Source organism: Sardina pilchardus, chromosome 2 (assembly GCF_963854185.1).
Source record: "Sardina pilchardus chromosome 2, fSarPil1.1, whole genome shotgun sequence".
Lineage (NCBI taxonomy): Eukaryota > Metazoa > Chordata > Actinopteri > Clupeiformes > Clupeidae > Sardina > Sardina pilchardus.
The window spans coordinates 35,800,269-35,824,793 of NC_084995.1; the positions used below are offsets into that span (position 1 = coordinate 35,800,269).

The 24,525-nt window shown below is 43.3% G+C and overlaps 1 protein-coding gene across 2 annotated transcripts; it reads right to left on the bottom strand.

Moving 5' to 3' along the window:
- Nucleotides 1-91: 91 nt before the first annotated feature.
- Nucleotides 92-19,765, bottom strand: nectin4b (nectin cell adhesion molecule 4b). Of its 2 annotated transcripts, XM_062528907.1 has the most exons (12): nucleotides 19,237-19,765; nucleotides 16,057-16,245; nucleotides 15,141-15,308; nucleotides 14,775-15,053; nucleotides 14,292-14,409; nucleotides 7,836-7,987; nucleotides 6,993-7,155; nucleotides 6,804-6,879; nucleotides 6,664-6,711; nucleotides 5,168-5,347; nucleotides 3,843-3,879; nucleotides 3,011-3,140 (listed from the first exon to the last, which is right to left on the bottom strand). In XM_062528907.1, the coding sequence occupies exons 1-11, from the start codon at nucleotides 19,286-19,288 to the stop codon at nucleotides 3,844-3,846; spliced, it is 1,461 nt and encodes a 486-aa protein (XP_062384891.1). In that variant the 5' UTR covers nucleotides 19,289-19,765; the 3' UTR covers nucleotides 3,011-3,140; nucleotide 3,843. The 2 variants fall into 2 exon arrangements, with proteins under 2 accessions (XP_062384882.1, XP_062384891.1); XM_062528898.1 differs by lacking the exon at nucleotides 3,843-3,879 and having other exon boundaries at nucleotides 92-3,140.
- Between the last annotated feature and the right edge of the window lie 4,760 nt (nucleotides 19,766-24,525).

Sequence of the window (24,525 nt, forward strand, 5' to 3'; positions counted from 1 at the left end):
TAGGTATAAATGGGATTGGGACAGCACTTCACAAGATCACATGTTACGTTGGCAAAGTTTAATAACAAAGATATTACTGACACTTCCATTCTGTGGTTCAGCTGTCTGTAAGATCCAACATAAGTAGGTGTTGCAGATAGTAATGCCGCTATCCTTAGTCTTGTAAATCCCATACGTCCACCCGCCCAATGTGCGAATTAGTGGCTAGCGCAAAGGAGGTTTGTAATCTTTTTGGGGAGAACATGGATGCCACAGGGCAGCTGCAGCTGTCTTTTAGTGCTGGACATTTGTCTGGAACACGAGAATACGTCCCTCATTCTCCCATGTTGGGTATGGTCAATGTGAATAAATAATTTAAAAAAACATTAGCAACTCAACTCAACTTTAAAAAACAAAACAAAAAAAAACCATACCTCTATTATTCTGAACACAATTATAACAGCACAGTAGTAGCACTTCATAAGCACTAAATCATCATCACGTGTTAGTGCTAAATAAATAATGAGAAATTATGACAGACTTGAAACAACTGTGTTCGAGTTGAGTGACTTGCAATGAAACTAAATATTATCAGTACATTTTTTATTCTCCTGACTATACCATAGTAGCCTGGCTAGCGCCTACCACTTATCAAATGAGTCGTGGTCTGGCAACCAGACGTTCATTTTCTCGTATTTGAAAAAATGCCAGATCCGTTCATTGGGCGCCACGGATGTCTATCAAATGCGTGATGTGCATAGCTCATCATGGTCTTGCTTTCTCCGTTCTGTGATTGGTCGGCAACATCAGGCGAAAATGTGGGTGTTTCCAGACTGCCTTAGCAGCGTGAATCACTGCGCAAGGCAGGATGGGAACACCCAGCTAATACCATAGCATCATGTCTGCTGTCTTTCTTCAGTGCCTTTCAGACTGTGTCGAGGTGTCTGACATGGTACCTTTCCAGCTGACAGAGGTTATCCTCAGTCACCTGTTTTTGACCTTGGACCAATTACACATTAATACATGAAATATGTAACACTGTCTAATAACAGAAAAATAATAAAAAAATGTTTTATTCATATGCAGCACTCTGAAGAAAATATGGTAATACAGTAGCATCAAGTAAAAAGTAGTCTAAGAGTAGTTTAAAAGTACAAATATTAGTTGTGACTATTAAATAATGAGACTTATTACAAGTATACACAAGTTATATGGGTATAAAGAGTTTTCCCCCATTACAATTACACATTCAGTCTCATTATCTAATAGTCACTCCTTATATACAAATCCTCAGGAGAAATTCTGTTGTAAAGGACAAATGTAAATAGATGCACTCATCTTATAGCTGTCACTCTTAACAGTCATTGAGCTGTTATAACAGGAAAGACTTATTTTCAGCTTGCCTTGAGTCCTTAAAATAGGCTAGTGTAGTAATAACTGTAACAACTGTAGGTGTTAATCAGTTGTCCATATGAGTAGAGTGTATGTTCTTCCATCACCTTAGCCTGTCTTTTGATGTATCACACTGAGCAGGTTTGCAATTGAGGTTCTTCCAACCACAAATTATTACCTTACTTCATCATCTTGTCTATAGTTGGTGATTGACGTTGCACAATCACATTGTTAGGCAACTTGGTGAAAACAGAGCTGTGGAAATAAGTGTCCGATTTCATTGCAGCAGTGATGGAGCTCAACTGAAAATGTCTTAACTGAAAAGTTGTTGTGCAAGTTGTAGTCACAGTGACTGCCAGGATATCAAGTCACACCAATTGAACAAATAGGAGTCACATAGCAGCTGATCCTGGAACCAATCCAGCCTGGGGAATCCGCACCAGCTCTGGGCCACCGCTGTGCTAGTCCTGGATCAGAACCATGTTAGTTCCAGGCTGGAACTCTGACAGTTATTTGGTATTTTATTTGATGTATTTAGTCACTAAATGCATCAAATAAAAGACTTAAAAACATCCACTAAATTTTAGTGGATGTTTTTAAGTGACTTTGTGACTTAGGTTGCCTTCACACTTGGTCCGTTTAAATGGACCGAACCCGAGTGTGATTACTCCCTCCTAGCCCTGCCCCAGCTGGCCACTATCAATATAGTTTGCGCACCTGGGTCCATTTATGTCATAAACACTGGCTTCTATTTGCCAATACTGCTTGGCAACGCCACAAAAAAGGCAGTAGAATCATATGGACATTACGTTATCAACAGCTGCTTTCACATTATCAAAAATAACCGATTTAACAGTCCAAACGAACTCGGGTCCGGACCAAAGGGTCTCGTGCGAATGTGCCCTTAGAAACCAGTTGTAGGGACAGCACCATGGAGCAGCTCATGGTTAGGTACTTTGCCCAGGTCACAACGTTGTCCACGACCCCTGACACTCTGGTTTGCCATCCCATTTCCTTATCCACTATGCTACCACTGCTCAGTTCTAGGTTGGAACTTTGGCAATTTTGGATTAGAGTTGGTGTCAGTTCTTGCTTGGAACCATACCAGTTCTAAGTCAGAACTCTTGTTTCCAAGTGAGATTCAGGCTGGGTCTAGACCAAAATAATGGTATTAGAGCCCCTAACTCATCATCCAGCCAGTAGCTCTGGCTGAAGCATTTGCTGCAGCTTTGAGCGTGAAAAAAATAATAATTTCGAACAGTAAAAAAGTAACCTAATACTTTTCAGAGTACAAACATGATTAGATGAGAAAGGATGAAGAGGATAAAGAGTTCTGATGTACCCTCACTGGTCCAATGGAGGGGGAATGAGGTTTGATAGTTCACCATTTGATTTGCCCTGGTGGGTTATATGATTTGCCCTCGAGGGTGCAGAATAATTGCATTGGGGTGAGGTTTGGGCCGCAGAAACCCATTGCTGTAGTGGAAGTGATTGGACAGCGCCTCAGAGATCTGGATCGAGCTTGTTGCGTCATCATCCTCGTCCACCCCCTCTGCCACCCTCTCTCTCTGCGGCCAACCTTCCGGCTGGCCATCCACCACCCTTATTCCTGTAGACCACCCATCGGCCTGTCCGTCCACTACCCCCTCTCTGGAGGTCCAGGGCTGCGTCTCTCTCTCCGTCCCCCCCAAGGGGCTATGGCTCTGGGACTCCAGCAGCGGGGCCTCTGAAGTCAGTGGAGGAACCAGGGAGGAGTGAAGCCCAGAGTCCTAGAGACACACCAACAGCAGAAAGAGAGAGTGTGAGATTAGATATATTAGAGATAGAGATGACAGAAAGTCAGCAGGAGTAAACACTTACATTTACACATGATATATTTTAGCAAATGCTTACATCCAAAGTGCCTTACATTCAATCATATTACAACAGCCATTGTCCCCGGAGCAACTTGGGGTTAAATGCCTTGCTCAAGGGCACAACAGTGGAAGCTGGGAATTGAGCCCACAACAGGCTACTGCATGTTAGCCTAGCTCCTTAACCACTATGATACCACCTCCCAACAACATTAGGTATGCAAAAGAAAACACAGGAGGAAAGACAAACCGATAATTGAACAATAAGGTGGTGACAATGGTTAAAGACATGGGAAAGACATGCATCGAGACAACTCAGGGGCTTTGGTCCACACTCAAGCACTGGGGCTTCTCAATTCAGAGGACGAACCAAAGATGAGAGACACACAGAGTGGATAGGAAAGGAGAAAGAAAGAGAGAGAGATAAGAGCAAGAATTTCACAGAGCGACACCCAATGAAAGAGATGAGCAAGGGTTACAGAAATAGAAAAATATTTTTTTGAAGGAGAATGACTGCCATCTCTCATGGAAAACTTATGAGAGGCAGAGAGAGAAAGACGTCCGAAAAGGAGTTGGGGTGTAGGGTGGTCTAGGGGTTCATCTTCAGGTGTGACTGACCTCAGATGAGGACCAGGGAGGAGCGCAGGCCAGAGGTCTGGGGGTGGACAGCAGAGAGAGAGAGAGAGAGAGAGAGAGAGAGGGAGAAAAAAAAAGAGAGAGAGAGAGAAGGGGGTATGACAGAGAATGCCAGAGAAGGGATGGAAGGAGAGAGATCGAGAGAAATTACTTTTTCAGTACGTGGAGTCAGAAATGCATGAGGACACGACTATGAAGGAGAGGGAAAACTGGGGGAGGTAATAATAGAAAGAACAAGTTGAGGAGCAGAATGAGAGAGTTTTATCCAGAGAGGAAGAGAGTAGAGAGGAGTGAAGAGATGAAGGCATACAAAGACAAAAGGAGGAAGAAAAGATCAAAGAGTTATCAGGGAAGAAAAAATATTCGAGGAAGGATGAATAAAACATTTTTTTTTTTTTTTTTTTTAAGGAATAATGGAGAGGAAGAGAAACAAAAACACTGTGGTAAAAAGCTTGAGACTCCCTATACTGCATGTGTTGAACATGACATTTTCATATAATAATGTTTGTTTTAGTTCAGGTTTACTGTGTTCTGAAAGGACATGTTCTTAGTCTTCAGCATTTGAGAGTCTCACTAATGCAACACTTGTTCCTGTACGTCCAACCGTGCTCTCTTCATGAACTCCCATAACTCTCTAATAAAGATCATGCTGCATCCATTGTTAGGACAGTGAGGGCAGTCCCTCAGTTAGACGTGATATGTAATGCCTGTGCTTCTGCAGAGAATAGTGCTGATACAGAATTAATGTCACGTGATGCAGCCTCCAAAAAACGGGAGAAACTGAGGAATGTATATGGGGTATTGTGTTTAATCCCTGAGTTGTCCATTGTCTGCTGGAAACTGCAACATGATGGTCATGGGTTTGTATTTAAGTGTCCATGTATTGCCATATGTCTGTATGTAATGAGTTTGTCTAGAAACAATGTCATTGTGTGTGATTAACCGGTGTATGCCCCAGAGAACTTTGCTGCTGGAACTTTACTGATAACATGTTCACAGTCATGATTTTGTCTGTGTACCTTTCCACACTGCCAGTTAGAAAACACCATCTCTCTCTCTCTGTCTCTCTCTGCCTCACACTCTCTCTGTCTGTCTGTCTCTCTCTCTCTCTCTCTGCCTCACACTCTCTCTAAGTCTCCACACTGGGCTCTCCATCTCTCAGACACACACACACACACACACACACACATACTACTATCCAATATAGTGGTCGATGTTCTTAAGGTACGTCTCCACACACACACACACACACACACACACACACACACACACACTGTTACACACATTCCCTCACAGCATGTACGCACCAGAGAGTGGTCACTGTTCTTGAGGTAGCTCTCCACACGGCGCTTGCTCTCTTCCCTCTGTTTATCCCTCCAGGAGCAGCTGTCTCTGGGGTGCTGCAAGCTCGAGTAAATGGGGGGGCGGCCCAGACTATCCAGCTCCTGCTCTGACACTCCCCCTGGTGGCTGGCGTAGGGAACACTCCTGGCACCACACAGGGACAGAGGAATATATTAGTATCCTTACAACCGTACAACCCTGCAGTTGTTATCTTAGGCCACATCTACTCATTAAGAGGTAGAGTACTACTTCTACTTCTGACCTGCCAGGGGACCATGGTGATGATGCCCATTTCTATTGATACCAGAGTTTTACAATTGTAGAAAATATGGAATATTGAATGATGGAATGTCAAACAAAAAACATGTAATCAACAACCCTGTTAGTTCATTGATCAGTTCATAGCATTGCTGAATTTAAATTATCCATTCTACAGGTAATTAACTGTAGTTAACTACTTTTACAACGTAGCAGAAGTGTAAACGACAACATGTTTAATTCTGCCTCCATTCTTTCAACTGCCCCCTCCAACACACTATGTCTGTGCCTGTTGAGGTGTCCCTGTCCTTGAGACAGACAACAAGGAGACGGACTTCTGTAAAGCAACTGTACCCTACTGTCTACACTGCACTATAGTTCTTATCCTGTCTATCCACCACCTGTCTATATTTGTACACTGAACAAAATTAAATCTTAAACGCAACACTTTTGTTTTTGCCCTCATTGATCGTGACCTGAACTCAAAGATCTAAGACTTTCTCTATTATACAACTGCACCCCCCCCCCCCCCCCACACATTTGTGGCCTTTTGTGGCCAGCCTAAGGCACACCTGTGCAATTACCATACTGTGTAATCAGCATCTTGATATGCCACAGCTGTGAGGTGGATGGATTTTCTCGGCAAAGGAGAAGTGCACACTACCACAGATTTAGACAGATTTGTGAACAATATTTGAGAGAAACAGGCCTTTTGTGTATAGATATATATTACTATATATACTCATTCTAAAACAAACCTCAAAATAATCAGTTGTACCCGGACAAGCAACATTTAATTGATGGACTATTTAGTTGGCAGATTAAGTAATTTCTTAACAAGATAACTCAAAAAGTAATGGATGGATTTCGATTAAATTTTCAGGGAAGGTCGGACATGACCCAAGGAAGAAACGATTACATTTTGGGAGTGATCTGCAATTCTGTCGGGATTCCGGAGGCGTTTATGAATTTAGCTTAGTGGTGTAATGGCATGGTATGGCCACGTGGTGGCGATCTGGATAGTTTAGGTTCAAATGTATGACAACCTAGGAAGAACAATGCAGGCGGAGGTCTGCGCTCTCCGAGTGCTTTTCTACTTTCTGATAAGATTGATCTGTGTGGGAAAATGCTCAAAGCATATTGTTTGTGAGGTGGGGGAAGAAACAGTCAGCTGTGCACCAGCGGCCGGACACTAGACTCACCTCCAGAGACATCATACTGGTTTTAGTCGCGACAAACACATCATCCATCTGAGTGAGTAAGAGAGGGGGGTGATTACACAGATCTAGTGAAATTATATTTAGATCGTCCCTGCATTCTGTGCATGTGTGAGTGTGTTTACCTGACTTCTAAGGTCTGTGGCAGTAGAGTTTAGTCTCCTTAATGAGGTCTGTCTTGACATACTGTTAATTTCTTCCCTGAGGAGATTGAGAGAGAGAGAGAGAGAGAGAGAAAGGACTTGAAATGGTGCTCAAGACATTGTGATTGTGTCACTGCTTTATGTCTTCGTTCAGAAAGGAAACAGACTCACGTTCTCTCACAAAGCTCCCTCTTCAACATCCTGTTCTTGCGTTTATGGTGATGGACCACAACGATGATGACAATCACCATGATAACCACTATGGCTCCAGCAACCCCGGCCACGATGATGGTGGGGAAGGTGTTGACCAGTTCCTCACGCCGCTGCGTGCCCTCTGTAAGACAGAGACAAAGAGTTACTTTACACACACAAACGCACACACAGACAGTTCACACACACAGAAAGACATTGGGTCAGAGAACATCACACACACACACACACACACACACACACACACACACACACACACACACACACACACACACACACACACACACACACAAACTTCAGAAAAGCCAGCCTTTCACACACATAATGAGAAGCACACACATGGTCTCTCTCTCTCTCTCTCTCTCTCTCTCTCTCAATATCTAGATTACTTCAGTCAATCAGAGGTAACACTCAAGTGGAAGTGGATCGCCATAACAAACACATACCACCAGGGGGCAACACACACATACAAAACCAAACAGGCTTTTTACTGTAAAAACACCCTCAACCAAACTTCTGGTTTACTGTATCTTTTCTGTTCTGTTGAAATACCCACAGAATTGAGACATCAGATGGAACCCTCACTTCAGTAGGACAAGAAATAAGAGAAGTGTGTGTATGTGTTTTACCCACACGTTTCATTTTCATTATCTTCTAATTTTCAATTTCAGTGGCAACATTAAATTGCAATGCTGATCTATTGTGTGATGGATCAGCTGTGCTGTAATAAAAACAGAAAGGCGTATGTGGTACAGTATTAACTGTACTGGGATCAGATGTGACCACCATAACCAGTGCACCCACCTCTCACGGTCACCTGCAGCTCTCCTTTGTCCGTCCCGATGCGGTTCCTGGCCTCGCATTCATAGACGCCTGCGTCCGTCGCGACCAGCGGCCTACCAAAGACAAGCCGGCCCCCCTCGGCAGATATATCATCTGGTAGATTTCCACCTCTCCTGCAAAGTAAAAGTAAGGTTAGAGAGGAACATCATCAACTGATCAACTGCAAACGCATACAGTTCTCATAACCCTCCCATAGTCTTGAACTTTACTATTCTCGAGCTTTATTTAAAATGGATTTCTAGGTCAATGTTGTCATATGTCTGTAAATATATCATGCTAATCAAACTCTATTACAGGTTTCATCGCAGGAGTGAAGGAGTTTATTTGGTTCCACTTTAAGAACATAGGTATTGGGTAGGTCAGTTGGTTAAGGTTTGTGATCCCATTTGAGGTTCAGTTGGCCATTTAAGTTCAAGAGGTCGGCATGCACAGCTAGGTATTATTATGCCATTATTATGTTTGACCCTGTGGGCACACACGCACACCACACGCACAAGGTTGTGCAACCTTCCTGGTTCACGTCACAAAAAACCTGTTAAACCTGACTGCGTACCCTTTGCATGATACAAGCAAACACAAACAAGCAAATGATCTAAAACTGTATTTAAATTACACACATATAGACACGATGTGTCTAGACTGAGGGGTTTACCCTTACATTCAGAATTGTTCAGTACTGACAAGACTGATTTACAAATTGCTCTCTTTCTGTAGCTAGGCTTTCCTTAGAGTGACCTTTTTCATATCATAATGGAGTTCACATGACAAACAACACACAACAGGACAGGTATGTATAATCTCTCTCTCTCTCCGTTTTTCTAATCTCCTGAAACAACACGCCCCAGAAACTGATGAATCAAGTCCTCTGGGGGGGGGGGGGGGGGGGGGGTCATATTTCCGTAGTAACACTGAGTTGTCTGTCAAACCGTTCTCAGGTTGGTGGCCCCACCCCTCGCCCTTTTCTGGGTTCACAATGGCCCTTTATCCCGCCATGGCACACCTTCCCCCCACAGTCACTGTGACAATTTACATGACAACAGCCACAAGCACAGTCACCTGTGCAACAATGTCAACATGACAATTGGCCTTCTATCTCAACCAATCTAACATTGAAACTTTAATTAGAAGAGTGCAATGCCTTAACTCAACTGCAGTGATTCCCATAGGTTGATTAATTAGTGGTGGCGCACTACAGTATCAACATCCACCGCCACATAATGATTTTATGCTGTGCTATTTCTGTGCTGTGATGACAGTCAGGTGCAGTGACATTTGTATTGTCATATTTTAATTGTAGTATAACACGTTCACATCACAAATCAGACTTAATTATTGTAACCTATTACCTCCTGTGTGTCATATAGCATATTAGCATTCTTATGTCAATTACTTTTACACTTTTACTGTATCCGACAGGTACACAAAAGTTTCTGTTAATGACTGTGTTAGAATTTATACTCTGCACCTAATTTTATTTAATGTGAGAACACTTGCAAGGTGTAACATATTTACAATGCAAGGCGTAGACGTAGGCTTCCTCCTTGAATCTTTTTTCAAAGACAGTTTATTATGTAGTGTTTCTCACATCTTAATGATTATCAAGGGAAAATGGAATTAAGTCTGGGTAGGCCTATACTTGTATTTATTAATAATGAGAAGGCCCAATTGTATTGAGATGCACTGAGAATAAATGATCAATGAATTCCTGACCCTGAGTCTGAATTGTAATCAAATCCAACTGTACAGGTGTAGATTTAGGCCTACATGAAGGATGTGACACATTGTGATGCATCGGGAAGTCGAATCCAAATTAGAATAAAAAAATAGCATAGAATAGAAAATTCTGAGGAAAACACCTTATAGTAATAATCAAGTTTAGCAGTTTGCAGTTTACAAAATGGCACCTTTGACTGAAAGCACTGTTCCAAAGGCCACACTAAAACATCTATTTAACTTTGCTTGCTGAGGAGCAGACCAGACAGCACTCATTCAGGGGTAGACCGGCAGACTGGTGGTGGAGGGCTCCTTCATTGCCGTGACTCGTTGTGTTAAGCGGGGCTTTAACTCGGAGCAGCAGACTGTACGGATCACAGCTGACTCATCAGTGGCGGCGCGATGCTAAATTACCCCAAACATGGGACTGAGCGGCAGCACAGAGACAGCTGTGTCTGTGTCTGATCTGCCTCATCTCTCTCTCTGTCTCTCTCTCTCTCTCTCTCTCTCTCTCCTCAGTGATCTGTTTTATCCTCCTCTGGCTCCTGCATGGAGCCTTTCATCACAACATAGACTATACTATACTGCCTCTATGGGTGGATGCCGGATGGATGGGAGAGATGGGACTGGGACAGCTTGTGTGTGTGTGTGGGTGTGAGTGTGAATGTGAGCCAGCGTGTGTGTGACCTAATTTGTCTGTATATATGTGATTGTGAGTATCTCTGTGTGTGTGTGTGTGTGTGTGTGTGTGTGTGTGTGTGTGTGTGTGTGTGTGTGTGTGCTTTGTTTGTCTCAAACACGTGCACCCTGTGTGAGCTTAGCGTGGCCCATATGTGTGTGTGTTTACGTGTGTCCCTGTATGTCTCTGTATCTGCCTTTGAAGTGACTGCGCAATTCTACACAGATCTTAAGCTTAGCGCACACCAAGCCGACTTCAAAAGCACTAGCTGCGGTGCCCACTGATGGTTGAGTCCCATAGTGTTGCCTGTGTGTGGTAAAAAGTTCCACGGGATCACACAGCAAAGACTACTGTCCACAGACATCTAGTATGTACAGTCTGCGCCTGTAAGATATGCTGAAATACAAGAGCACAGATATACAACACGTAAACAAAGCAGCGTGTGCTCACCAATAGATAGTTTTAAAATATTGTTCTGCCTCTCATCAAGAATATGGTTGATAATAAGCAGCAAATAACTTCACTGCCATTGCCAATCCTGGGTGTTTTAATTGTAGAAGAAAGAAATAGAAGAAAAGGGGACCATTGAGAAACCATGAAGATCACAAATTCACAGCAGTAACTGGTTAGCCTGACTCCGCCTGACTACCTGTACGTACTTCCGCTCAATTTAATTTCTCTTCATACTCCGTCTGGTATAGCTTGATCCAGCTTCGTTTACTCTGGCAAGTGCATCTCCGCCCAATCAGCGAACAACAGAGGGCGTTCCCAAGAGCGATTACATTTAAGTTTCAAGCCAATCGTTATCGTTGTGTCCCCCGTGGTTATCATACGTCATTACCAAACGTTAGTGATTGAACTCCAATGAATTCAAACTTCAGACAAGCGTCCACAAACCAGGAAATAAACATTTTACAATGGATCTAGGCCTCCAGGCTAGTAACTGGTAACACCCAGGACAAAAAACATATAATTAGATATAGTCATCCAGAGGCAAAACGAACTAGAGCTGCCATCTCCTAGTGAATAACTACTACCTGAGCTTCTTGATAACAGGTAGGCAAGCTAAGCAGCCAGCTGGAGCACCCTTTTCCCCAATGGCATGAACATTTTGAATTAGCCAGCTGACTTCTGTCTATTTTACCCTTTTCTTCCTATCTGTGTCTACTGTATTTTCTGTGTATCTCTGACGTGAGTCTGCCTGAGTCTGAGTCAGTGTCAGTGTTTATCACTATACCTGTCTGACTGCATACCAAACAGTATGTGTTTGTCAAGACGTGTCAAGATGTGTAACCTGTGTGCTCATGCGTGTGTTCCCGTATCACTAAATCTTCACTGGAAAAACACTTAAGCTACGGGAAGTTCACTCAGTGCGCCTTGACAGGTATCAAACTCATGACCTCTCCAGAGGTGTACCTCAGGGGTCAGTACTCGGGCCCCTTTTCTCCATTTACACTACATCCTTAGGGGCAATTCCATATCAGTTGGAACAGGTCCGACACCATGGTCCTCAGTTTTTCCTGATTTTTGGTCCAAATGTTCCTCTATGTCTCATTAGAAGAAAACCAACATTTTAGCTTGGTATCTTTTTTACGATATGGCTCTTCAAATGTGGATAGACGTGTCCTAAAAAAAGGCTGAAAATTCCTGTATTTAATGAGCACCACTTTTTTTTTTAAACCTCTCTCCTCTCTTAAGGCTACCATATTATTTTCTAAAACACACTGGGGCAGTACCCTGTGTACTCCAGTACCCATATGCCATTTTGATACACTTTATTGCCATCCTATAGGAGCCACAATTAAATTCAAATCCCTCACTCTAGCCTATCGGACACTTAATGGATCTGAACCTTTCCATCTTAATTCCATAATCCAACTCTGCATCCTCACTTCTCCACTGCGGTCCACTGATGAGTATCTGCTATGTCGTCCTACTATCAACACTATGAGGTCACAGTCAAGGCTCGTTTCTTCTGTGATTCGCTGTAGGTGGAATGCTTTACCAACCAATGTCATTGTAAGTTGCTTTAGACAAAAGCAAGAACCATCAACATACATATAATCTGGCACCATGTGCTGCCATTTGTTTTTAAAAATATGTCAAATTCTAATTAAAGTCTTATTAAATACTCAAATGGCAGAACTTGTATTAGTTAAAATACACACATAAGATGAGTTACAAGGTATTCAAGACTACTTTAAAGTCCCATTTCAAAGTCTAGTCAGAAATGGGATGGGCGACTTTCTACATCTCTGTTCTGGCTTGAGGAGTCTGGTCAAAACCCATAATGACCCATTAAAATCATTACAGTGCTGGTGAAATGGCTAAAAAGGTAACTTAATTAAAGTGTTATCCTGCATTAGATGAACGCCCCGTGGATCCTCTGAGAACATGAGAAACAAGCCCTCCTCATCACACAGTCTGGCACCTACTGCCGGTCTCTCCAAACCCTGACCTTTACTGTCCCCTTTACTGACCTTTTCCAAACTCAGACCTTCATCGCCTCCTCATCACTGACCTGCTCAAACAGCAAGGTGTGTGTGTGTGTGTGTGTGTGTGTGTGTGTGGGTGGGTGTGCGAGGTGGTGTAAGCATGCTGCCGGTTAGTTAAGGGTTAAGGGGAGTCAGCAGCATCCTATAATGGGTAGCAAGCTGGGTAATTGCCCCCTGTGTCGTCTGACCAAACATCCTGGTGTTTAAGTATGATTCACAGAGAGACAGAGCGAGAGAGAGAGAGAGAGAGAGAGAGGAAGGCACAGAGAAAGAGAGGAAGAGAGAGGATGGAGGGGGCACAGAGAGAGAATGACACAGATTGAGAAAGAGAGGAGTGACGGAAGGATAGAAGGAAGGTGAGAAACAGAGACAGACAGAGAGAGCACAGGCTGCTGTTGAGCTGTTTTAAGTGGTATTTTGGAGCCAGTCAGCAGCAGGCTATTATGAGCTTAAAACACGTCTCTCTTTCTTCCCCCCTCCTCTCTGTACTCATCTGTACATCTCTCTCTCTCTCCGTCTGTCTCTTTCATTCCGTCTCACTGGCACTTTTTCTTCTTCCTGTTGCCCCTCTCTACCCTTTGTTTCCTCCTTCCTAGACTTAGATTTTGGCTCAAGTTACTCCGCCCCCCCCCCGCCTCTTTTCTGGATCTCCCAAACTCTGTTCCACTCCACTGTCTAGCCTTTGAATCTCTCTCTCTCTATCTTTCTCTCTCTCTCTCTCTCTCTCTCTCTGCTCTGCCCCCTCCCTCGTGTGAACATTTCCCCTCTTCTTTTCGGCGACTGCATGGAGCTGCAATGCGACACTCCAGCTTTTATATCACACTCAAAAGAAGGAGTCGACTCAAATTCACCATTCTCTTTTAGTGGACACTGACAGCAGTGTGTGTGTGTGTGTATGTGTGTGTGTGTGTGTGTGTGTGTGTGTGTGTGTGTGTGTGTGTGTGTGTGTGTGTGTGTGTGTGTGTATGTGTGAGTGAGAGAGAGAGAGAGAGAGACGTGTGTATTTGTACGTATGTATGTGTGCGTGGAGTGTGTGTGTGTGTGTGTGTGTGTGTGTGTGTGTGTGTGTGTGTGTGTGTGTAAAAAGAGTGTGTGCACATTTGTGTGCCTCAGTCTTTGTCTGAGTGACTGAGTTTCAGCTTTTATGGCATGTCATCACTCAACACAAAAGGTGCCGCTAAATGGCTTACTAGCGCGTGCCACTCCTCAGAGCCACCTAAAGTAGGTAATAAGAGTTGCTCAGGGTGGACTGACATTCCAGCGGAGGCCAATACACATCAGCTAACGCTAACCCTAACTCTAACCATAACAATAGCCCAGACAATCAAAGGAAATCATAGGGATTTAAACAGACTTCAGTAAAAAAATTACTGATGTGGAGTTCCATAAAATATTTTTTTTTTTTATAAACTAGCAGATACTCTGACGGAGACAAAGAAAGGGTGGTTATTTACGACACAGACAATGGGACTGAGAAACAAGTATGTAGGCGGAGTCTGATAAACAGGTGTATGCAGACAGAGAGGTTACCTGGTCCAGGTGATGTTTTCTACCTTGGGGTTTCCTCCAAACTCACAGTTGAGTTCAACGCTCTCCTGTCCGACAAACCAGTTGCCATCATAACCACTGATCACAGCATTAGGAGGAACTGATCAACACACACACGCGCACGCACACACACACACACACACACACACAGAGATTTGTGAGAAGAGGAAACAGATTTATGTAGTTCGTGAAACAGCATACAGAACAAACTGACTTTTCTAATGACGTAGGTAAGTAAACACAGAACAACCATACACTGCCTTACTACTGTATGAATTGCCATTGAACTGTAAGATAAGCCAAGAGTATGGACAAATACAGACATACAACAAAACTCAAAACTAATCTTTGACAATAAACAGTTTAATCTTATGTTAAGTAACTGTGTTGACATGTATGATGGACTGTTTGGTAGTGTTTTTGGTGAGTGTAATACACATTGCCCTTGATGTCAGGAAGACTTACAGTGCACTTCCAGCGTGTTCCTGATGCGGTGGGGGCGCTCTAGAGTAGGGTGGCTCACTAGGCAGTCCAGCTTCCTGCCATTCATGTTCCGCAAAGGATGCAGGGAAAACTGGGAAGTGACACGCCCTCCCTCGCCCGTCCTGTTCTGTGATTGGCCAGGGAGGTCAGTATCCCAGGAGAGAGTGGGTGGTGGGTGGGCCGTAGAGCGACAAAGGGCGGCGACTCGAAACGATTGCCCCTCCTCCAAAATCACAGGCTCCAATAAAGAGATGGGTATTGCTGGGTTGAAGGGGGGGGGGAGCAGATATTAGAGGGGAAAGTAGAAAAAGAGAAGAAAGGGGTAGAGAGGGTGGAAGAGGGTCTTACTCCAGACGGTGAGGCTGATTGGCCTCTGGGAAGTTCCGGAAGGGTAGGTGATGACCTGGCAAGTGTAGCGTCCCTCGTCTGACATCTCAGTGTTGAGGATGAGAAGAGAGGAGTCGCGCAGAGGGTCCTGTGACTGGAAACGCACTCGTGTAGCCAAGCGGCCCACCACTAACACACAGACACAGACACACACACACACACACACACACACACACACACACACATGAACACAGAGAAAGAGAGAGAGAATTTTCAGTGTACACAGAAACATACATACATGTACAGTACATGCATTACAATTGTTTACAAACACAAACATGCTTTTGTTCAATCTGCAGTTAGCCTAGGTCCTCTCAATCTTCTATACTATTAGCAATTTATGTTGCTTAAAAGCAATGTAGTCAATAAACATGGTCCTAATTGCGTACATTTTCTTAAACTCTCACCCAATCATAGATCTTTTTGTCTCATTTACAAATGCTCACACACAAACGGCCAGAAATGAAAACCGAATGTTGACGGAAATTAGAATAAAACTTTTAGATTTAAATTAGAATAAATACTTCTGAAACAACAGCAGCTCAAAAGTCATATTGAAACAACCATTTTAAATCAACAGATAACTGAAATACTTATGTACAGGTACGTGTACTGTAGATCTGATACATGAAAAAGTCATATGGTTTTAATAATGTCATCGGCTGTTTGTATGGTATGCTAGAATTGACTACAACTTCATCATGGATGAAAACATTTACTATTGTACAGAAAGATTTTTTAGATTTTGCATTTTGAAATGTAGACAAAGTGTGGTTTTGGAGAAAATATTGACAATGTGAAAGAGGTGTGTGCATGTGTGTGTCTATGTTAGTATGTATGCGTGTACGTGTGTGTGTGTGTGTGTGTGTGTGTTCACCTGTTCCCTCTGTGCTGTGGGCAGTGATGATGACCTCGGAGCTTCCATCTGCTTGCTCCTTGTTCCAGTTCACCTGCACGACACTCTCCCCCTGAGGATCGAATCGGCATGGCAACCGCGTCTCCGTCTCAGCAACCGAGCGCAGGGAGAAAGATTCTGGCGGCTCCACAAACCCAGCGTACACACAAACTACAGGAGACAGAAGAAGCAGGACAGAGAAGTCTACTTCAGTCTAGTGTATGACATAAAAACAATCTGTTAACACTTAACAGTACATTGCAGCTGATGTAACACTAAGACTGCAACTAGTGCAGTAAAAGGCCAAGTCTGTAAATATGATGTAACACAATGCTCTTCATCGTCTACTCTACAGCTCCAGTGTAGAGTGCCTCACACAGTCCTGGCGCTGTACATGGAACATAGTGGTGCAGACTGAGCTGGAATGGAGGGGCGTAATTTCATTGGACCTCCAATATCATCATCCTTACCCCAGAATCACGGACTGTGTGACGGTTGAGTACAGTATGCTCTATGACTCCCATACTACCAAGCTTAGCACTTTGCCGTTACGGTCAAGCTGCAGGTTTGGTCTCTCTCTCTCTCTCTCTCTCTTTGCTATACTGTGTCTTTAACCAGGAAACCAATAATATTTGATAGTTTGCATGTGTGTGTGTGTGTGTGTGTGTGTGTGTGTGTGTGTGTGTGTGCACGTTTTAATGTTTAGGCCTGAGTGCATGCTGATGTAATGTGATTTTTAAGTTGATTTTTCTGCACTTTACTGGAGTATTTCTTTTTCTGACAACTTTTTTCTTTCACTCCCCTACATTTGATCAAATATTTCTACTATCTTTCTACTACATTTTCATTTATGTTTGTGACTTTTCTTTTAAGCTATTAAGAGAAGCCATCAATATTATTTTTTAATTTCACATCATTGTGCCTTCATCCACACATGAAAACCAATATCAGCCTAGATGGATAGTGGTGCATATGCTGGTGATGCAGGTTGCCAAAACAATGATAACAATGATAACGCCCAGATAAAAGTTTTCTTACTTAAAAATGGCCACACGCTTTATCACTAGCAGCCTAATGCCCTTACCTACAGATATAGTCCTATATTGAGCACAGTTGCTCTCCGTGGTCAGAAATAGCTGTTATGTCAGAGTAAAACCAATGCTGAACTCTAAATAGCGCCGGTGAAGATGGAAATAAATCAAAGGTGCAGAATAGAAAAAATAGGGAAATGTTTGTAAATGGGTGAAATGAAAGAAAAGTGTGGATGGTAACAGGGAGGCTGAGAAGGGTGCGATTCATTTCACTTTTAGACTTCACTTGAGTAAAGAAGTTTAATCAGTACTTTTCCTGGGTCTTTTTAACACAAGTGTATGTACTTCAACTTGAATATACAAAGTATGTACTTTCGCCATAGGCTATGTCTCGTCGTGTGTTTTCTTGCACTGTTAGTTCAATGGGCAACTGGACCAGCACAATGACATTAACCTTGCAAACCCATACACCCACACACCCACATACAGGTGTGGGAACATTTTTCAAAAGCCTTGGGAAGCCTTTGGCTAGTCTTAATGCCCTGATGTTTCACACGGCGTTAAGCTTTTTTCTCACAGCTTTTTCTTAACTAATCACTACATGTCATTTAACAGACAAGGGGCGAGACAAAGATTCACTCTGCTGTCATGCAGTCAGAGTGTGAGAGAGTGTGTGTGTATGTGTGTGTGTGTGTTTAAGGGGACACATGGAATGAAGTATTTGCATTTGAATGTGTTTGTGGAGGGAAAGAGAGAGAGAGCGAGAGAAAGAGAGAGAGAGAGAGAGAGAGAGAGAGAGAGAGAGAGAGAGGTGGATGTCAGAATATTAACCAGAATCATTAATGATTACACAGACAAACGAGCGCATGCGTTTTCCGTGCAGTCAGACAAACACTCACTTGCATGCTCACTCTCTCCACACATACATGCATATACACACACACACACAAACACACACACTCAAGGACAGTGACCAACCCTCCCTCCCTTTCTGTCTCTTTCTCTGTCTATCTTTCCCATCTCCTTCTTTCTGTCTGACACTCAAACACAGGTTTTGCCAAATATTCTCTCTCTGTCTGTCTCTCTCTCTCTCTCTCTCTCTCTCTCTCACACACACACACACACACACACACACACACACACACACACACACAATGGTCTGTTTGAATGTTCAACAAAACAGCTCTTTGCCTACTGGGCCAGAACAGAGAGGCGGGGGGGACAATATTTTGTCATTTTAACTGTAAAAATGTATTGGCCAGGAGGACTGCTCCCAAACCCATAAGCCTACACGCTACAAGGACTGACCTCTGATCTCAAACACCATTTCCTGCTGTCTGGCCTGCAGAATTTGATGGGCAGATAACCGAGAGATAGCAATTACATATATTGAGTGCACCAATCCCACACACTCACACACACACACCACATGCATGCACGCACGCACGAAAGCAAGCATGCATGCACGGATGCACACACACACACACACACACACACACACACACACACACACACACACACACACACACACACACACACACACACACACACACACACACACACACACACACACACACACACACACACACACACACACACACACAGCTTACTGTTAAAGCGTAAGTTACTTCCTTACCTCTTTCAGATAACTGCTAGGAAAAGTTCAAATCAGTGCCAAGCTTGTCCAGAGTAGACATAATAAAACAGTTATACTAGTACGATTGAATTGGTGGTGAAGTAGTACTCTTGTGGCAATTCAATTGGCTTGTCAGTGTCCACTCACTGAGGTGCGGGAGCCTCAACATGCTTTCTGTTTAGGCCTGGTATGATTTAATTTATGTAATTGAAAACGTTTTTCTTTCCTGTAGCTACTTTGGTATAGGATGAAAATGTGTTGCTAAACTGGAAATGTTCAATTCGAAATGATAGTGTGACACTCAAGGCATTTATTTGATGTACAGTCAATACATTCAAATGGAGATACAGTAAATGTAAGAAATTAGATTAATGTGTATGGACTACCAATGTTGTGTGCTTTAGTGGCCAACTAATGAATCTCAAAAGCTTACATCATTTCTTCAGTTAAGAAATATTATTATCAAGTATTTACAAAGCACTGTCCATTTCTTACCCAGAATATTGAACAGAAAGCATAGCCTTCTACTCATGACACTTCGGAGCATTGTTTCAGCCCAGTTCGTCTCCGATCCTGGGGTCCCAGGCAAGCGGCTGGTCCGGTTACGGTCGGTGATCCTGAGTAGCAAAGGCAGCCAAAAAAAAATCCACTAACAGGTGTCAATCTTCCGGATACAGTCCCACTGCCCCGCGGCGAGGCTAGTCCGCAATGAATCGGAAGCTTGGAAGCTTGGAAGCCCTCAGAAGCTTGGAAGCTGGTGAAAAATGGATCTCGCCTTTCTCTTTCAGTCCTATTCGCGTTTTACGTGGGTTTCCTAAACAGGTTAATCCAGTTCACAGTGGCGCGCGACAGAATAGAGCATTCCTCCGGGATCAGAGGCAATTCCAAACATCTGAATCACTATTTGAGCTTTCGGATATTAAGTTAAATGTTGTTACGCGTAGTGTGCATTTTCAGTGGCTTAAGAAGAACTTCTGGTCAATCGGTCAACACTTCTTCAAACCCACCTGCGCGCACGGCTACACGTGTCATGCACTATCAATGCAGGCCAGTGTGCGCTCCCGTTTTGTCCCCTCCCTCCACTCCGCCTCTCTCTTTCTCGGTGTGTGTGTGTGTGTGTGTGTGTGTGTGTGTGTGTGTGTGTGTGTGTGTGTGTGTGTGTGTGTGTGTGTGTGTGTGTGTGTGTGTGTGTGTGTGTGTGTGTGTGTAAATAGTTGAAAGCTTCTCTGTTGACTCTGTACAAACCTTAGAGAATGGCTGCATTTGGTTCAACCCATAGGTTAAATGCAAGATGCATTGCAAATGACGATCATATTCCTTGACGCTGTCATATTCGGATTGGGCAGTGACTGAAGATGTTTTGCCAGTGTCAAAAACAACACAAAAAGCCTGCCTGTCATAAAGAATTAGATGTAGGTCTAGGCACATTTGCTTTTAGACACAAACACAAAGCATGACATTTCCAAGATGTCAACAAAACAACGCCCAAGCCACAGTGAATATCTGAAACTGTGACCACACACACACACACACACACACACACACACACACACACACACACACACACACACACACACACACACACACACACACACACACAATGCAACATCTTGGAAATGACATTTAGATGTAGGCCTGCTATTATGGAGACAATGGGCTACATGACATACTGGCTTATACTACAGCCAACCTAAGGAAAACAACATGCACGAGTCTACAGGCATTGGTCTACACAAGCTGAATGTCATCCTGCAACTCCACTCTCTGTATACTTTCCACATGCAAATACAAACTGAACCCAACCACAAAACGCCTCAGGGGTAACGGAAGCTTAGTTATCGCATCAGGCAAGTGTAGGCCTCCCCGTACTTTGAGTTCGTTGAAGCCTGTGAAAGATGATCCGCTCTTTCTCTGTCTTTTACACACACATTCACACTCTCTCTCTCTTCTCTCTCTCTCTCTCTCACACGCACACACACACACACACACACACACACACACACACACACACACACACACTCTCTCTCTCTCTCTCTCTCTCTCTCTCTGTCACACATATACAAATGAGAGGAAAGAGAATGCTGCAGTGTCCTCTTGTGGCAAAATTGGTCACTGTTGTGAACTCTCCAACAGATCCAGACAAAGAGGAAACAAGAAAGTAATGCCTATGATCAAATCTGGAGTCAGTCTGGAGGATCAGGAAATTTGACATCAGACTGGTATTCAGTAGGCCAATGCCTGGACTGGGATTTTTAAGAAGTCATCGGAAAGTGTGTACAGTAATCTGTGATTATCATGACAGTGTTCTGTCTCAAAGGAAAATGTATTGTCTCAAAAAATGTGTTTTCCTTGTCACGAGAAATAAACCAACTCTTATTGAGATCTCATCTGTTTCTCCTAAGGGACATTTAAGTGATACTAGATAAGAACAGTGTGACAAGGAACAAATGCATTTTTGAAATTTTACATTGAACCTAAATCAGCTAAATTAAATTTCAGATCTCAATCTCCTCAATCCATTATCATTTCGTCTTATTTTTTTGAAGGATCCTTAAGGAGAGACGGGCGAAATCTTAGTTCAAATTTTGCATTTGGGATTATACGGACTCCCACAATCAGTGTGCTTTGAGAGGCTGGCCGTGAACCACATCAAATCCACCCACTTCCCACAACTCCAGTTTGCTCCCGTACAGTTTGCATACTTTGCAACTGATACCTGTAAGCTTCACTAACCTCAGTCCCTAAGCCACAACAGCCTATCTCTAAACATAGCCTACAAGAACATCATCATCAACTTCAGAAAGACTTCAGGGTGTCCAATGTTTACCATATTCCTCTGATCACTGATTGTATAATAGAGCTCTGAAGTTCTAGCCTGACTCTCGCCAGACCCTTGTAGTTCCGCCATGCTCCACCAGAGGCGTTTCGCTGAGCTCCACACAAGGGTCTGGACGCGAGGGCAATCCAAACCCCTGGGCCAGTGATAAAAAAATAAGCAACCATTCAGGAGCGCCGAAGCGAGTGTTTGATTCAAATAACAATGGCGGCACGCAGCGAGGAGTCTTGTGCTGACATTGATTCTGCTATTTCAACCGTTTTGTCGAATCTATCGAGTATTCATTCCTTAAAAGATTAACAGAGAATAGTTTTGAAGACATTTATTGGTGGCAAGGATGTTTTTACTCTTCTACCGACCGGGTTTGGCAAGAGCTTGAAGAAGCCTAGCACGTCATTCAAGATAACAGGCAAGTGGTTTATCGAATCACATGCGAGGATGTTTTACAAGGACCCGCCTTCAGAAATACATCTCCTATCGAGAAGTCCCAGATCCTTGTGTGAAGCAGACAGCGAACTACAGGATCTGGCGAAAGTCAGGTTACTGAAGTTCACCTAAAAAGAACCAAAGGGATCCAGGTGTTAGCTGAAGCTAGCTACCTATGGGAAGCTGCATTGTAAGTTAGCTCTAGGGTAGCAAAAATCTAAATTTGCCATCTTAATGTAGGCCTAACGAAGATCACTCAAAGGCAAAAGTGTGTTGAGCGAAACGTCTGCATTTCAGACTTCTTCCCTGTGAGAGATTAACAGGTGCCATAATTCAAAACCCCTGTGTTCTTTTCTCAAATGAGAAATCACAACATACCGGATCTCAAAGATGGCGAACTTCAGAGATCATGGACATGGAGACGAGAGAGTTTCTCAGAGTGCACAAAAATAGAAGCCCTGCATGACAACAGTATTAGAAAAGGTTGTTTAATTTATTATTATTTCTTAATTTGGTCTAACCTGTGGAATAAAATAGTCTTACTTTGTAGGTTGTGAAAAGTAATGGAAAACATTTTGAACTAGAAATTGGCATCTCCGAGGAGCTGCAAGAGTGGGCTTGCAAAAATGCTAACTATGCTAACAAAGCTAACTATACTAACAATGCTAACCAGGGGTGCGTTTCTAGAAAGCGTCGTATGCTAACTTGCGTCGCAACCTTGGAAGTTCGCTCGGTCGTTCTTGGATTTGGTGTTTCTAGAAAAGGTAGTTCAAACTCTCAATTGCAAACAAGGACACAAAGTTTGGTCGTTTGAACGACTGACCCTGGGCAGTCGCACCTGTGGCGTACTTTGGGAGTTCCGGTTGGTGATGTCATCAGTGTCAGGAGCGCCTAACCAAAAATCACAAGCGCCCAACCAAAATTCACTAATGCTATCAAATTTGCGCCGCGCCAGAGCCAGTGAGTGCACGCATTGAAACATGAGAGGTATGTATCAACTCGTCTTAGTTAATATGAAAAAACGGTGAAGTGTTCCTTTAAGAACACTTAACAACTGGATTCATGGAGGAAACTCAAGTTCCACATCACATAATTGCCTTATACAGACTTTCCTTTGCGAGGAGCTGGAGAGAGTATAATTGGTAAGTGTTCTTAAAGTGTAACTGTGGCGAAAATGGACCAAAAGGTGTTTTTCTGAATGAAAATACTTCAACTAAGCCGTGGAGACAGTATTTTTTGTTGATCAAGCATTACAGAGCTCGAACCGGCAAAAGCTACAGCAATATGGGCATATAAAAATAGGGCATGCTCTCCACCAGTCTTTCACATCGCTGTTGGTTGACTTTATGCCACTCCTGGCGCAAAAATTCAAGCAGCTCAGCTTTGTTTGTCACCTTCATCCACACCTTGATTGACTTAGCTGTGTTGTATTGAGCATTGTCAGAGCAGAAGGAGGCAAGATTTCTTTCAGGATAACGTTGTACGTGGATTGATGCATGCATCCTTTGCAAAGCATCCCCGGATCACCGATTTGATCCTCAACCAAATTTCACAGTGGGTGAGACACTATGGCTTGTAGGCCTCTCCAGGTCTCCATCTAATCATTAGACAAATAAGTGTTGGGCAAAGCTGAAAATTGGATTCATCAGAGAAGATGACCGTACTCCAGACCAATCCAGTCCAATCTTTTACAAATTTCTTTTCTACATGACTTGAGCCCGGCCCTTAGGAGCCTGTTTCAAACCGTTCTCGCCATGCACTTCTCCCCAGCTGTCATTTGCTATTCTTTGGAGGTGTTTCCCAAAACCATAAAGTTGGCAACTTTTCTGTTTGCAATGCAATTTCCCATTGCTAAGTATGGTTTCGGGAAATGCACCCCACACCGTCAGACTCGAACCAAAGATCCTTCATTACTGCTCCGCTTTAACCCTCTCTGCTCGAACTCACTCGTACCACTTAAAATCTTTGCAATTAAATATCATGTATATAGTATCAAATCTCTCCCTCTCTCTCTCTCTCTCTCCTATTTCTCTATTAAAGTAGTCTGCAGTCATAATCAAGACTTCTCTTTGAACTTTAGATAAAAAGCTTTGAATGAAGAGTCTTGAGTGCGTATGCCACCAGTACACAAAAGCTCAGCTGGAGACAGATGGCAGACTGATCCTGGTCATGAAACTGAATCTGTGATCATGAGGGGGATCATCTGGGAGGGTGTTAAATACTGAATCAATCACTTGCCAAATTTCCTCCCTTGGTCACTGTTATCTGTTTAATTCATTGCATAACCAAAAGCCCTGGAAAGGGAGGCAGGGCGATGGGAGTGGGGGTAGGGGGACAAGAGTGAAGTGGTTGTGTTGTGCTCTGTCGGAAGCTGTAAAACGTGAGGCCCACGGATCAGTGTCAAAATGAGCATTGTTGAAGGGACACTTCACCGATTAGCATTAAGCTTTGTATCTTTAGAAAACCAGTCATGTTTTTGAATGGTCGTGCATCATTCCCTCAGTTTGCCTTGAGATGGGAGA